At 54.1% G+C, this 16,382-nt stretch overlaps 1 protein-coding gene across 1 annotated transcript in view; it reads right to left on the bottom strand.

Annotated features, from left to right (window-relative positions):
• Nucleotides 1–407: 407 nt before the first annotated feature.
• LOC103598611 (spectrin beta chain, non-erythrocytic 4-like) overlaps nucleotides 408–16,382 on the bottom strand; it is a 94,314-nt gene continuing 78,339 nt past the window's right edge. Inside the window, 14 exon segments of the mRNA XM_008582647.1 lie at nucleotides 408–1,449; nucleotides 2,830–2,872; nucleotides 3,017–3,190; nucleotides 4,359–4,651; nucleotides 5,276–5,345; nucleotides 6,469–7,088; nucleotides 7,711–7,907; nucleotides 8,274–8,358; nucleotides 8,453–8,591; nucleotides 11,110–11,354; nucleotides 12,641–13,021; nucleotides 13,429–13,633; nucleotides 14,509–14,639; nucleotides 14,732–15,010. Of these exon segments, the coding sequence (XP_008580869.1) occupies nucleotides 1,291–1,449; nucleotides 2,830–2,872; nucleotides 3,017–3,190; nucleotides 4,359–4,651; nucleotides 5,276–5,345; nucleotides 6,469–7,088; nucleotides 7,711–7,907; nucleotides 8,274–8,358; nucleotides 8,453–8,591; nucleotides 11,110–11,354; nucleotides 12,641–13,021; nucleotides 13,429–13,633; nucleotides 14,509–14,639; nucleotides 14,732–15,010 (3,021 nt within the window). The 3' untranslated portion in view covers nucleotides 408–1,290.

Below are 16,382 nucleotides of genomic sequence, written 5' to 3'. Positions count from 1 at the left end.
CGGGTGTACACCCGGACCCCTCCCCCACCGCTTGCTCATTGGATAGGAGACTCCCTGAGCCGCCAGCGATTGGACAGAGCGCTCGCCCTTCGCGGTTAAATCCTCCGCCTTCTTCACGAGGTCCGCCTTTCCTGGCTTGGACGGGGCGGGCCCGGCGGTTCCCTTGAGGAAGTTTAATTACCGAAGGATAACAAAATATTCCTTATCCCTCTAGGGTTCCCGTTTTGTGTATGGCATCTAGGTGCTTCGTCTAGGGACACGTGTTTAGACCCCGAAATTCCACACTAAAAGGGTACATCTAGATGTTCTCCGCAGCCACGTCCCCCCACCCCACCCCACCTAGCACAGCCCTCGCTTTAAACCTCCCGAGTACCGCCCGTGAAACGCGAGCAAAACAGCACACACCGTCAAAGCCAAAAGGTTTATTATAGGTACATACAGTGTGCGCCCGCCACACCGCCCCACACCCGCGGGCCCCAGCGGCTACTCCAGGTGGCCGTGAGGGCTGCCCACAGCCCGCTTCCCCCACTCCCCAGGGAGGTGCTCCAGCAAGAAGCATGCAGGGGGAGGGCTTCCCCTCACCCCTCCCCTCATGAAGTGGCATTAACAGCTAGAGGGGGGAGGAGAGAGGAAGAGTTTTGAGCTTTGACGCCCCTCCCATTAAAAGCCTTCGCAGATTTGGGGCGGGGAGGAAGAGGTCGACGTTTGCAAAAATAAACTAAGTCAGAATTAACCGCATGGCTCTGAGGCGGCGGAATGCGGGGGCTAGGGCCCCTTCACTCGCCCCTCCCAGACAGAGATCAAGGCAGCATTGGAAGTGAGGTAAAGGCAGGGAGGGGGTGTCCCCTCCCCACCCCCTAGCACCCTGGATGGTCCAGGGGACCTCACCAGCGCCCCCATGCCCATCCCTAGGGCAGGGGGTGAGGACAGGAATTACCGCCCCCACCACCCCAGCTTCTTGGGGCAAGATCTGCGGTTGGGGCAGAAGGCTTGGCTCAACTGGCCCCCTGCCCGCCCCCACCAAACTCAGTTATTGCATAAAAATAATGAAGCCCCAGCACCTGGGGTGGGGGTGGAGAGCGGGAAGGGGCCGAGATATGGCTATAGGGGCAGCAATCCCCTCACCACTTCTTGGGGTGCAGAAGAAGTCCCCTCCTTTCCAGTGCCCGTCACGGAGCGTCCGCAGTATTGCAACTAGGAGCTCCTGCCCCTGCGTTAGAGAAAGTGTCTTTGTGCCCACAGTGTGGAGAGGAGGGGCGGGGAGATATGTCAGACCCTGGGGCTGGGTAGTCACTTTCGGCGCCCGCTGGCCCTGCGCTCCCCACCCTCCCGCTTGGGGTTGCCTTCGTCTGTGGACGACGTGGTGGGTAGTGTTTGGCCCCAGCGGGCGATCTCGGCGTGTTCCGCCACGGAGGCGGCCACAGCCTCCAGCCAGCCGTTCATCTCCTCCTAGGGGGAAGAAAGAAGGCATGGAGTCTGCATTTGGAAGAGAGGAGCTCAAGTGACAGATGAATCTCTAGTCAGACTGCCCTGTGTGAACTTCAATTTCCTCATCTATTAAACGGGGTAATGGTACTGACGATGATGATGCAGTTACACAGCACTTACTATGTACCAGGCTCTGTTCTAAGCACTTGCGTGTGGATTAATTTACTTAAACCTACACAATAGGATTACTATAATTCTCACCACAGAGATAAACAGCCAAACAATGATAATAATATGGGCAGACACTTATAAAGTACTGACATTTAGCAGGCCCTGTGCTAAATGCTCTCCATGTATCAACTTATTTAATTGTCACGATAACCCTATAAAAAGAAATTTTTAGGGCCGGCCCGGTGGCGCACTCGGTAGAGTGCGGCGTTTGGGAGCGCAGCTGCGCTCCCGTCGAGGGTTCGGATCCCATATAGAGACCAGTCCGCTCACTGGTTGAGTGCGGTGCGGGCGCGACACCGAGGGTTGTGATCCCGTTACCGGTCACGAAAAAAAAAAAAAGAAATTTTTAGCTTCACTTTACAGATAAGCAAAAGGAGGCATGAAAAGAATAAGACCTACTGCATAACCTCTTGTAAAGACTGAATGAGATAACAAATGTTATTATTCTCAACATCTCTTCCAATCACACCTCCATGCCTGCTCTTCCTCCCCTTAGCCCCAGTCCTGAGGTCCACTCACGTTCCCTTCTCTCTCGTCTACCTCTTTCTCTCTTCCCACAGGTGGGCCTGGTCCAGCCACTAGGGTTCCTGCCATGGCCGATTCCTAGACTCCCCACCTCCACTTCCACCCCCTCCAATGTACCTTGCATGTGGTAGCCAACGGGCTACCCTATCACAACCCTGCCATGTCTCCCCAGTGCCCTTAGGATAAAATCCAACCTCCTCTGAAAGGCCTATAATATCCTGAGAGATCCAGCCCCTGGGAACCTTTCTGGGACCACAGACCCTTCTCCTTGATCTCTGTCCTTTAGAAGGTATCTCTGCAATTCAGCACCTCTGGTCCTCTGCACTTGCAGTTCCCCCTACCTGGATCACCCCTTTTTAAAGCTAACTCCTTCTGCTTATCTTCCCAGTCTCACCAGAGTGGCCAAGGCAAGGGGGTTAGACTTTGCCCTCAGGGCCTCCCAGCAGCCCTCCTTGAATTCGCCCCCTCCCCATTAGGAACGTCCTCTGGAGTCTCACTGATCGTGGCTTTCCCATTACTGCCCTGATAACTCTGGCCTCTGTGCTTCCCTTCTTATAGCCCCTTCACTCTGGGCTAGGAACCAGCCGGCCAGGTAGCCAGGTCATTCCTGAGGTCCACCAAGGGGAGGGAAAGACCAGATCTCACCTCATCTTTAGCCTGGAGCAAAAACTCACTGCCATCCTGGGTCCTGCAGGAGGAGACACAGGACTTGGGGAATCTGTGAAAGGGGCCCAGCCCACACACCCACTAACTGTCCTCCAGAGGAGCCAGGGTCCTGCTGGAAGGGGGAAGCTGGGCCTTGGATCCCCCCTCCTGCCCCCTGGGGGCTCACTGGAGCTTGAAGACATGCTTCTTTTTCTTGTAGTCACTAGCCACCTCGCTGGTGGCCTTGTGCAGGCTGAGAAGTGGCTCCCCGCCATGTGTGCCCCCCGATGCTGGGCCCTTGGAGTCCTTGTAGAAGCCCAGCTCTCCCTTGCTGAGCACGCAATATAGGCTCACCCACGACCTGAAGTGATGAAATAGGGATCAAGGCAGAGCTGCAGCACTCTGCCCTGGGTACTCTTCATTAACACCTTCACAGGCTGAACATACCTGAGCCTTCCCACCTCTAGGCCTGTGCCCTAGTTGGGCCATATGCCTGGATGCTCTCCTTATGGCTGTTCCTGAGCTGAGGGAAGTGTCAAGTCTCTCCCAGGCTGGCCCCTGCTGAGGTTTCCCTTCCTTAACCCCTCCCATACTGAATTTCCTGAAGGCAAGACTTAAGCTGTCTCCTCCATAAGCCTTTTTATTCCACTGATTCCTCCCAACTCCATCCCTCACTCAGCTCCCTCAAGGAAGATCTATTGGTCTCCTGTCTGGAATGAGGAATTTCTGTCCCCATTCCAGGAGGAAGTCCCTCAAGAGCAAAATACACTAGGTGCCCCAGTTTATTCCCACCTTGGCCTAGATACAGAAAAGAGAAATTACCTCCAGACCCTACCAGCAAAATCTGAACCTGCCCTACTCACTTCACGTCTTGGGTCTAGGCCTCACTCCACTAGTTAGCCAGTTCTACCCTTTTTGGCCCCACCTATTCCTAGATTCTACCTCCCAACTGGACAAAAAGGGGTTAGACAACTAGTAACTGGATTCCAAGAGTAGACGCATCATGGTTAGGCCTTTATTGGAAAGCTATATGAGATTCCTTCCCATTCAACCCCGAGTTTCAGCTCTGCCCCCTTTGAAGCCCTCCCCCCCGGTTCGAAACTTCATGGGTAGACCCATCCCCCACTCATTGGTTGGATGACCTCTTCATGATCCACCTCACATGCCATTCCAACCCTCTAGGATAGATGCCACCCTCAGTTCGCTATTTAGTTATAGTTAATTCCTGGGATGGTTGCTCTGAGATGCGGGACTCAATTTATTCACTCCCAGAACGTTTTTGTCCCGCCCGGATCTAAGCTCCGCCCACTCAGCTACCGGACGCACTACGCTTAGGCCCCGCCCCTCCTACTCATTGGTTGGAGTTCTTGAAATTGAGCCCCGCCCCTTCTCTGGCCTCACCCAACCCCCTCCCACCGGTTGGAGGTCCTGAAGTTGGGCCCCACCCCACCCCGCCTCAGGGCCACCTATTCACTCATTGGACACCCCGAGCTTGGGACCCGCCTTCCAAAGCCCCGCCCCACGCTCACCGGTTGGACGACTTGCGATTAGCGTCGAGCTCGCGCTTGCGCAGCAGGAAGCCCTCGTGCTGCACTGTGTGAGTGGGCGGTGGTGGAGGCGCGGGGGCGGAGCTGCCCTGGGCTGGGGCGGAGCGCGAGCGCCGGCTTCCCCCGCCCTCACCACCCTCTCGGGGCCGCGGCCGCCGTCGCCTCTTGGGCCGGTCCCGCGCCCGCGGCCGGTCAGGCCGAGGTGTCCGCTCGGGCGGCTCAAGCCCGTTGGGCAGGCGACCGGGGGGAAGCTCGCGAGGCTGAGGCAGCGACGGCTGTGTGAAGGGAGGGGGAAGAGGGGTGCTGTCCATGGGGTGTGGGGGGCTGTCTGGGGAGCTCATGGGCCTGGGGTCCCTTTTGTCTGTAGGGCCAAGACAGATGGAGGCGAATATTGGAGGACCTCAGGGCTGGAGGCCCAACTCTTAGGGGCCCCATGGGTCATGGGAATAAGTCTCTTAGATTCAGTTGTTTGGAATCCCTCTCAATCCTGGGAGGTGACTACATCTATGAAGGTGGAGGTGGTGCAAGCAAGTGGGTGTCCCAACTGTATGAGGAATCTGGGGCTTCCTTCTGTGTGTGTGTGTGTGTGTGTGTATATGTGGCTGTCTAAAAGGAAATTTGGGACCCCACTGGACTGGAGAAATATGTCCAGAACAGATGAGGGAAGAATCTGGAGTGTGTGTGGGAGGGGGGGGGGGAGGGGTCAGTGTCCCCATCTGTCTAAGGAAAAAACTTTCACATTGTGGGGGGCATCTGGGGGCCCTGAGAGTCTATGCTGTCTCTGCAGGTTCCAAATAGGGGTATGGGCCCAGGGCTAGTCACTGGTTGTATCTGAGATCTGACTCCTTCTCCAAGGAAAATGGTCCCCATACCCCCACCCATCCGGAGGCTCAACTTACCCCAACGGGGAGCCCTGGGCCTGCCTCTTTCTCCTGCAGCTGCTCCACAATGTCAGCCAGGGTGGCCTTCCTGGAGGAGGGAGGAACAGAAAGACCCAATGGAACTGGGGTGCCTTCTCCCAGGGAACTGCCTGGCTAGACAAAGGAGCCTCCTCCTCTTAATCTGAAATGCCAGGCCCCTGTCCACTTCTGCAGCTGTCTCTCAGATGCTCACCTTACACACTACAGGTGTTGAGGACAAGTCTGCTGAATGGAGGATCTAACCTTTCCGCCCTTTGAGTTTTAAGCAGTACGAAGAGCAAAATGCAAACTGGTGCCTTCAAGCCTTTGAACATACTATTGTCTTTCCCCACCCACCCCCTGAGCTCCCAAGCCCCCTGGACTTCCCTCATCCCAGCTCTAATCATTCTGGGTCATCACTATCTGCTGACAAGTCTATCTGCCCTACTGGACCATGAATCTTATGAAGGCAGGGGTGGGACTGGTTCAGCCACTGCTGTTCCCAGTAAATGCCAGGCATAGAGTGGGTACTCAGCAAATGTTCATGAAATATGAAATTTAAAAAGGGTCAAGAAGTCATTGTCAAAGAAAAAAAGAAGAAAAGAAGTCATTGTCTCCCAATCAAAGGCCTCCTTCTGGGGACACAGCTGACTGGGCCGATCTGCATAATACACGCTGGTTAACTCTGGATTGGGAGAGGGCTAGGTTCCAGTGCTGGTTCACTCAAGCTGAGGGGTTTGCCCTCTTTGTGCTTCACTTGTCCTATCCATACATTGGAGATGATAACCCCCACTTCATAAGGCCATTGAGAGAGATTGTGATAAACGGTCTTCTCTACAGTCAAGGAGGTGATGGTTCTACCATTAGCCCCGTAGAGAAACTAAGGTGCAGATAGGACAAAATCCCTGCCCAGGGGCACCCAGGGGATTTGATGCTGGAGTCAGAACCCAGTGGCTGAGAGCCCGAGCCTGGAGGAAGGCACTCTGCCTTTTTGTTCAGCAGAAAAAGCTGCCCCTGTGGGACAATGGGCACTCTCCTGCACTCCTTCAGCCTCAGTTTACACCTCTGTAAAATGAGTACCACAGCGGTACATCCCTCCCTAGGCAGTTCTGAGCCCTGAAGCCCCTCCACTGGCCTGCGCGGCTCTTGTCCGCTCTCCGCTCCTCTCACTCTCTGATCACGGGGGGCCTCACCCCTTGGCCAGGTCTCCTCTGGTGGGCGTCTCCTGCTCGCTGGACTCCTGCCGCTCCAGCCGCCGCTCCCGCCGCTCGCGCCGCCGCTCCATCTGCTCGTAGCGACCCAGGGTAAGGCTGTGTGCCGCCTCGTGCTCCGCCGACTCCTGCCGCTCGGGCCGCCGCCTCCGTGTAGCCTCCTCGGATTGATCGGCCGACTCCTGGCGCTCCTGCCGCCGCCTCCTGGGCAGCTCCTCCGCACGATCAACGGACACCTGGCGCTCCGGCCGTGGCCGGACCTGCTCCGCCGCCGCGGGGGCCCCGAGAGTCTCTGCCGCGTCCTCGGGTGCGGCCGGCGGGGCCGCGGGCTCCACCCTCCCCGGCACCTCCGGCAGCCGGTCAATGCGCGGCTGGAGGCGCTCGGGCTTGAGTTCCTGGCGCACGTATCCCACCCGGGTCCGCACCTCTGCCGACAGCGTGTCCGAGGCCCGGCGGGCCAGCGGCTCCAAGCCCCTGTCGTAGGCCCCTGGCCGCAGCAGGGGCGCCGCCTTGGCTGCCAGTTCCGTGGGGTCGCCGAAGAACTTGCGCCCTAGCAGTGGGGTGGGCGGCTGCTTGCTCTGTTCCGCCTTGAGCTTCTCGATCTGGGGACGGAGGGACTAGGGTCAGGTTGGAGGGGTGGAGGTGGGCGGCGAGGGAGAGGTCTGCGAAGGGCTGCGGGTTTCCCGCCTCACCACGCAATTTAGTCCTTGAAAAAGCAAGGTTGTCCAGGCCTGTGCCCAGCATGCTTTTCTCGCTACCAAGACTTAATTCCTGTTCTCTCCAGCTAGCACCTATCGCTCTTTTAACAATGGGCTAAATCACTGCTTTCTCTAGGTGCCTTTCTGACGCCCATTTCCTCCTTCCTTAATGTCCCCCCTCCCTAGGACCTTAAGATTTTTTATTAGGACGGTCTCTTCACCTCATTCGTCAAGTCTCAAATCAGACTCCCCCAGGCCAGGACAAGCCCTTCTGGGTTCCCCCAGCCCCCTGTGTTTCCCTGACCCCAGCCCCGATTCTTCCCTCATCACACTCCTGATCACTCTGGGCTGTCACCGTCTGGTGACAGGTTCACCCCGCCCCCCTACCCCCACCCCAGTCTAGTAAGGGTCTGTCGGCTCTCACTCAACACAGGAATGGGTACCAAGTCCAATATGTCTGCCTCCTATAGAGGGATGGGTGTGGTGGCCGCGGGGGACGGGGATGGGAAGAATCTGGGGTGCTGACCGTGGTCAAGCGCCGCAGAGAGCTGAACCTCTCTTCCCAGGCTGCAGCCGCTTTGCGGAAAGCCTCGTGTCGCCGGATCAGCTGCTCCACCTCATCCACGCTGCTGCCCAGCTCCCGGCTCTGCAGGAGTGGCTCTTGGGCCGTCAGCCAGGCATCAGCTACCACCGCCTCCTGGGCAAACTGGTGCACCTCCAGCACTGAAGGTAGGCATGCAGGGTAATGGCGCTGGGCCGCCTGGGGCCTTTCCTGGGGCAGTGGCTGTTTTCTCTGGCTTACCACACCCCTCTGGCTCCCCCTGTCCCAGCCCTGACCACTCACGCTCTGCAGGAATGACAAAAGCTGGAGCTATTTTTGAGGGCACCAGTTTCTCTCCTAGATGTCTGCCACCAGAGATTCGATGGCAAGGCAGCCCCTTTGTCCACCCTCCCGGGCTCTTATGTTTGCTTCTGGGGACCCATAGGTAGTGTGTAACGCATGCTCGTGTCACCCTCTGGGCCTTGGCCAGACATGCTGAAGCATGTCCCTGCACCTGTAAGCCACATGTAGTTTGGGCCCCCACTCACTCTGCTGCAGCCACTCCCAGTGGCGGTCCCACTTGTCTGACACCTCCTCCTTCCTGGTTCCCAGCTTATCCAGCTGTGCCTGGATCTGGGAGTAGTGAGTGGGTGGGAGAGGTGTCAAGGGTGGCTCCCACCCCAATGTGCCCAGGAGGCAGAGGGGGACCCCCCCATGCCACTCCCACCTCATCAGCCATGGCACTCTTGTTGAGCAGCAGAGAGCGCCCCAGCTCCTGGCAGGCAGTCAGCTCAGGCACTCGTGCCTCCAGCTCGGTCTTCAGGCCCTGGTGGTAGTTCATGAGCACCTCCACCGACGACACGTCCCTGCAGTGGTGGTGGGCAGGGATCTGAGCCATAGGCAGCCTCCCTCCATCCACCCCATATATGCAGCTCCTGATAAGCCCAAATCACTGAGGCTGATGTCCCACACCATCTCAGGACATCTACCTTCTGTGACCAAGTTCTGAGGTCCAAGGTTCTTCACCAATTTAATGATTCCAACTTTACAAGGTGCTAAAATTCATACTTTTGAGATTCTAACCTTTTAGTATTTCAAGACCCAATTTTTCTAATTTTCTATACCTATGCCTCTGAAGGTTCCACAAGCCAAGGATTCTAACCTTCCAAGTCTGTGTTGTCCAATGCAGTAGCCACTAGATGTGTATGGCAATTGAGCACTTGAAACTTGGCTAGTCTCAATTGAGATGTGTTGAAGTATAAAGTGCACACCAGATTTTGAGAGTTTAGCATAAAAAGGAATGTAAAATATCTCATTAATTTTAATATTGACCACATGTTGAAGTGATAATATCTTGGGTATATTAGATTAAATAGAATATATTACTTTTAACTTGCTTTTACTTTGTTAATGTGGTTACAAGAAAATTTTAAATTACGTATGCGGCTCACATTTGTGGCTTGCGTTATATAACTGTCAAACAGTGACATTCTAAGCCATTGTACGTCCAAAACAAATTCCAAATTTCTGAAGGTTCCACCAGTTAGTACTTACAGCTTCATAAGACTTAATGTGTCCAAACTTATTTCTGAAGCTCCCACACTGTAATGAATTTTAATGTCTAGAATGACCTTTCTGATTCTCCCCATCCCATAAACATGCCCTCTCCGCTCTGTCTCAGTAAATTCATGTCATTCATCCATGACTTTCCTCTTTCCCTTAGCCCCTGAAACCAATCCATCAGTCAAGACTGAACACTTAAACTACGGTGTGAAATTATATCAAGTCTGAGATTTGTTTTAAAATAACTCAGTAGGGGTGGAGGGGGAGGGGGAGTGTAGAAGAAACAAGACTGGCCAAATGTTGATGGTTGTTCAAGTTAAGTGAACAACCCCAGTCTGTTCTCCACAAGGCATCTGGGGCAATCTTTCTCAAATGTACGTCCTATCACATCACTCCCTGCTCTAAACTCTCCCACGGCTCCCATCTTACTCAGAGAAAAGTCACACTCCTCACCCCGTGTGGCTTCCAGGGCCCTACTTCCCCTCTGCACTCACTTCCTACCACTCTTCCCCTTCCCCTTCACTCACTCCATCACTCCCCCTCAAACATGCCGAACTACAGTCCACCTCAGGGCCTTTGTACTAGCTGACTCTTCCAGCTGGAAAGCCCTTCCCCAAAAACTTTACCCTACTCAGCCATCACTTCATTCAGGTCTCCACTCAAATCTCACATCCTCAGAGAGGCTTTGCCAGCTATTGTCTCCTCCCTTACCTCGCTTTATTTTTTTTTTTGGCAGCTGGCTCGTACAGGGATCTGAACCCTTGACCTTGGCCTTATCAGCACCATGCTCTAACCAAGTGAGCTAACCAGCCAGCCCCACTTTATTTTTTCGTGATAGCATTTATTACTATCTGATAAAAATATTAGGGGTTTATTTGTTACCTGTCTCTACTCTCAGAATGTAAGCTGTCTCAGGACAAGGGCTTGGTCTTGTTCACGATCTGGCACACAATAGGCATTCAATAAACATTTGCTGAGTAAATGAATGTAGGCTCAAGGCCCCACAATCACAGAAGCAATGCCATGTGTCCACCACTCTCTGGGTTCTTTTCTTTCTGTGCATACTGCCAGACTAAATTTCTAGCCTTCCTGGCAGACAGGTTGGGCCACTTGCCCAGCAGCCTGTGAGTGCAGGCTTAGTCCCTAAAACCTCGTGTGTGACCTCCTGGCTGTCTTTCCCCCCTCTGCAGCTGGATGCAAGAGGGTCTAGCAAATGACACACAGGGCCAAGTGACAGGAGGACCCTGGTTCCCAATCACCAAACAACAGGCTTCTGCTAGACAATCACATCAGACCACTATATGAGCAATAAATCAGTGCCTACTATCTTAAGCCACTGAGATGCTGGAAATGTTTGTTATAGTTGTTCGCCCATCCTAAAAAATATGAGGGTACTTCAACAAGTTCGTAGAAAAATAGAATTAAAAGAGAATATGAATCTTTCCATGAGCATTTTGGAGATCCCTCATACTGTCCGGCCACACACACACACACAAGATGCCTCATACAGTCCCACACCTTCCCTGCCCCTATCCTGGCTCTAGCCCAGCCCATGCTGTGACAACCCCATGGGGAGGGCAGTAGTGGGTAATTGGGAAGGACAGAGAGCAGGAGGGTGTCCCATGCTCTGAGCCCCCAATGCCAGGCCTGACAAGGGGTCTTAATACACGTGAAGCATCTAGAACGGTGCCTGGCATACAGAGGTGCTACACAGGTATTGGCTGTTGTGATTTCTTTTATAAGGGGACTGTCAATAGGATGGGAGGAGCTGGAGCAGACTTCCAGAGGCAGGTAGGAAGCCCAAGGTGGGATGAGGGGCACCTGGGTTTGTCGGCTGCCCCAATCTGGCCGGCGATGCCATCCATCCAGGAGAGCAGGTCACGGGCCTGGCTGTGGAAGCGCAGGGCATCGGCTGTAGAGCTGACATGCAGGCGGGCGTCCTCACAGGCAGTCAGTAGTTCCTTCCAGCCCTGCAGCACCTCCTGCTCTCGGCTAGCGATGGCCTCAGCATGCTCGCCCGCATACACTGTCCGCAGCTGGGCTGCCCCCTCCTGCAGCTGCCGCACCTGAGGGGCATGCCAGGTGGGCAACAGCCCTCCACAGGGTCCAGGCTCCACCCTCTCTTTCCCCCATCTGCTGACCAAGTGCAGAACCTGAAGAGGTGAGGAGCCTGCACCCTGTAATCCCACAACCCAGCTTCCCTTATATCCTCTGGCTGGTTTCTCTTTGACTTACCTGCGTTCTGACTTCTTTTAGATCTACTACCAGGTTTCTTTCAGTCCACTGCCTGATTTCTTCTGGTCTGAGAGCTATATTTCTTTAGGGTCTGTTACCTACTTCTTCAGGCAGGCCCACCTCTATCTTGTTTCAGAGAGATCTGATTTCTTTCAGGAAACCCTTTCCCACTCTGATGTCTATCAGACATGCTGTCCAATATTTTTCAATTTGTTTCAGACCCACTACCTACTAGTACTACACTTTCCTTCAGAATGGCTATTCAATTACAATCTCCTGCCCAATTTCTATTGGTTCTGCTGTGCGAGTGCTGTTCATTCTCCATTGGTTCAATCACCTGATTTCTTTTGGAGTGACCACCCCATTTCTGTCACATCAGCCACTTAATCGCTATCAATCTCTCAGCCCAATTTCTAAGTTATCCATATGATTTACAAAAATGATCATCCAATTTCTACCTTCCATTAGAACTGCAGCTCTATTTCCTTCAGCCCTGTGTCTTCAGTTCTATTAAGCCTGCAGCTTCATTGCCATCTGATTTTTCAGGTACACCTCCCAATTCCTGGTTCCTCTTTTTTTTTGTTTTGTTTTGTTTTGGCAACTGGCTGGTATGGGATCCAAACCTGTGACCTTGGTGTTATAAGGCTGTGTGCTCTAACCAACTGAGCTAAGCAGCCAGTCCCTCTCTGCCTGGTTTCTATGAGCTCTGTTACCTTTTCCATCAAATTTCTTTCAGAAAAATCATATGATTTCTATCTGAGACCGGCTGTCTAATTTCTATCTGCCCCACAGCCAAATTTCTCTTAGCTATCTCGCAATTCCCTTTAGACCCATTGTTGGATTTAGGTAAGATTCACTTCACAGTTTTAGGAAGTTTCCTAATCTCTCTTGGAAACATTGTCACATTTCTATCAGACCAACTGCACCACTTTTTCTGCCACTACTTGATTTCAATCAGTCCATTTTCTATCTGCCCCATAATCCAAATTCTCCCTGTTCTGTGGTCAGCTTTCTATCTGCTCCACTGCCTAATTTTGTCCTGCTCAACAGCCTGATTTCTGTCTGCTCTGTTGCCCACATCCCTCGGCCATGCAGTCCCGCACCATCGGTGCCCCACCTGGGACACGAGGAGCTGCAGGTCATGCTCAAAGGCGCGAAGGGTCCGCTGCATGGAGCTGGCACTGGGTCTGGGCTCAGGCGGGGCGGTCAGGCGGGGCAGCCGCCTCCGCTTCTCCTCGATCTGTCCCTGAAGCTCTCGGGCGTCGCTGAAGAACTTATGCAGCTCCCGAGAGGCGGCCAGCAGCTGGGCCCGTGTGCCCATGAGCTCCAGCAGCTCGGCCCAGGCCTCATTCAGTCCATCCTTCCACTCGGCCATTGTGGCCGCTGCCGTATGGCCACACTCGATCAGCTCGTCCACCATCTGGTTGACGGCTGCCAGCCGCTCCCGCCCTGCCGTGCCCGTCTCGCTGGCGAACTCTGAGAATTTCTCCTGCAGCACCTGCCACCAGGAAGGGCAGGGTCCCAGCAAGGTGGGCAAAGGTGCTGCACAGACCACCCGCCTCCAACCCACCACCTTGTAGCAGGTATGAGTCATAACAGTAATAGGCATCATCATCATAAAATATAACATCTAACACTATTAAGCACTTAAGCTGCAGCAATAATAGTAACAACAATAAAATAAGAAGACAATATTAATAACTAACACTGTAGTAGACACTGTGTATGCCAAGCATGGTCCCAAGCGCTTTACATTATATTATTTCATTCGTCTCACAACACAACCATGATGTGGGTGCTATTATTATCCTCATACTACAAAGGAAGACACTGAACTGAGGCCAGAGGAGCTCAGTAGCACACACAGTGGCCACTGGTATCATGGTCATTACCACTGATGCTCACCGAGACGTGCTCAAAGTCTTGGCCAAGCTCGGGTGAGCCGGCTACCACCTCCTTCTCCGCAATCCAGTGTTCGAGCTCATCCACCTGGCGGCTGAGCTGGTACAGCCAGTACTGCTGCTCCAGGCCCACCCTGCGCTCCTCGCCCAGCTCCTTGAGTGCCACGTACAGGCGATCCACCTGAGACTGCCGCCGGCTGATCTGCTCACTGAGTGGGACAGGGAGGGGCAGGGATGGAGCCCCCTGAGACTTCCGGGGCAGAGCTGAGACCCCCTAACACCCCACTCCCAGGGCAGGGCTGTGTTCTGCTGGATCTTTAGGCAGGGTCATGTCTCCTCAGATTCCCTCGGGCAGGGCTGTTTTCTGAAAGTCTGGATTCAGTACCCGGGACTTGCAACTTAGCACCCCAGGGAAAGCTCTGCTTCCCCATCTTAATAAGCTCATACCCACCCCAGCCTCACCCAGTTTCTATCTGGGGTCTCACGCCCCTACCCTCCAGTGATCTGGGTAGGGCTCCAGTCTCCCGACTTGGGTCCTCAGCCAATCCGCCACACCTCCAGTCCCAATCTCTGGGCTCACTCAGACAGAGGTTCCACCCTGTGCCCCCCCTCAGATCCCACCCAGGCCTCCCAGAAGCCATCCTTACTCCTGACCTCAGTGAGCTGATACCGACCCACCCTCCAGGAAGTCTCAGGCCCCACCCCCATACCCAATTATTGGCACTCCAGGATTTTCTGTTCTCCCAGACTCTGCCCAGATACAGGGTAGAAAGAGGACCTTTGCCTGACCTGAGTTATCACTTCTCTAACTCAGTCCTTGACATCATCTCCTCCCCCCTCACCCCCCAATAGACCCCACCACTCCTGGGCCCATCCTCAACCATCCCTGCTCAGTGCCCCCCATTCCAGCCCCACCCGCTTGCCAAAATCCGGGGGCTCCTGCACGCGGGCAAGAATTGCCCTGCCACCCCAGTGTCCAACTATGGCCCTGCCCCAAGTTCCCATAGCGAAGCTTCAGATCCGGCTGGACCACTCCCTACGAAACGGTCCCGCCCCCACCTGGCCCCGTCTCCCGTCCGCCCACCTGTCCGGGTGCCCCATCTCCAGCAGCGCCCGGCACTGGCGCGACAGCTGCGCGATGCTTTCCTCGTAGTTCTCCACGCCCTGCTCCAGCTGCAGGTGCTTCTTGAGCAGCTGCAGGGTGCTTTGTTCGTCCTGGGGGCACACGACACCCGCGATGAGGCGGCAGTGGCCGGCCCTGGGCCCCAGCGCCCCCAGGCCCTCCCACTCCCCCAGCCCGGGCGCACCTTGCCCTTGTCCTCACTCATCATGAGCAGCTCCTGCTCGCCCAGCCACGCCTCCACCTCGGCCACGTCGAAGTAATACTGCTCCACCTGGAAGGCGGCGTCCAGCGCCTGCTGCCGCCTCTCGGTCGCCTCCCGCAGTCCGGCCCAGGCGCTCTGCAGCTGCTCCAGGCCGCGGCGCACGGCCTCCGCCTCCGGGCTGCGCAGCGACGCCAGCGCGCCCGCGCGCTCCAGCACCTCCTCCAGGCGCGGCCCGTGCGCTTGGATCTCCCGCCGCAGGCCCTAGGGACGGGAGGAGGAGGGGGGATGTGGCTGGAGAGGAGCGTTCCGAGGCCCCGCAAGACCGCGTGCTCCTCTGAGACTGGCATGGCACACGGAGCCAATAACAAACACCCGCGGATGGCTGACCGTGAGCCAGGTGCCATGTAAGCATTTTTGCCGGACTCGTTAACTCATACCACCCATGTTGCAGGTGAGAAAACAGGCACAGAGAGGCTAAATACGTCGCCCAGGAGCAAGCAGCTAATAAAGAGTGACAGGATTTGAACACAGGAGGCTGGCTCCAGAGACTGTACTCTGAACCAAGAAGCCTGGTGATCCAAGATAGGACCTAATGGTTGAAATTCAGGCCTGAGAATCAGGCTGCTTAGCAGCTGAGGTATAATTTATATACAGTGAAGTGCACAGATCGTAGGTGTATAGCACAACAATTTTATACGTGCATATGGAACATTCCATGGCCCCTCTCCCCACAGCTTCCCTCAACCAGCTCTGCACTTGCTGAGTATCAACTTCCTATATGCTTAAGTTTCCCCAACTGGTAAATGGAATAATAAATAATAAACTGGTAAATGGAATAATAAACAGCCAACAACACTTCTTGAGTGCCTGCTACCTGCCAGCCACTTTGCTAAGTAGGGGCGTTACATAATGTAGCCAGGCATCTCCTTCTCACTCCAATGTCAGGAGCCAGATAGCATCATCATTCCCATTTTACAGATGAGGAAACTGAAGCACAGAGAGGGTGAGGAACTTGCCAAAGTCCCATGGCTAGTGGTGGCCCGCAAATAACTACCTTGTGGGGTAATGTAAGATGAAACACCAAGGGGGACTTAGAACTGTGCCAGGCATGCAGTAAATGCTCAATCAATATTAGCTGCTATCATTTGTTTAACAGTCCCTGTGTATCCCGCACTCTCATGGCACACACAGCTGAGCTCTCCCCATTTTAAGCATTAAGTGTATTGATTGGTTTCCTCAATAGTGAAAATGATGGGCCAGTTCCATTTGTTCCCAACACAGTACACAGCCAAGAGTATTTTCATCAAGATAGAAAAATAAAATCTAAGAAAGACTCCAGTCTCTTAAAGAACTCCATCGAGTGCAGCATGATTATGAATCTTCCAAAATAATTTGTGGACTCAACTCCGCAACATCCTTGTGTCCTCTTCTCCCAATTTATATTTTTTGGTAAAATAGGGATAATGACAACACCTACTTCACAGGGTTACTGAGGGGATTAAATTAAATAATCAGTATAACATATAACCTCCTAGGACAATACCTAGCACACAGTCTTTTTTCTTTTTTTTCTTTTTTTTTGGTACAGGGTAGTAAGTCTTTTTTCTTTTTTCTTTTTTTAAAAAAAAGATGA

Source organism: Galeopterus variegatus, unplaced genomic scaffold (assembly GCF_000696425.1).
Source record: "Galeopterus variegatus unplaced genomic scaffold, G_variegatus-3.0.2 Scaffold93, whole genome shotgun sequence".
NCBI classification, from domain to species: domain Eukaryota; kingdom Metazoa; phylum Chordata; class Mammalia; order Dermoptera; family Cynocephalidae; genus Galeopterus; species Galeopterus variegatus.
Note: the sequence above shows the minus strand (reverse complement) of the source record. Positions and strands in the feature narration are given on the sequence as shown.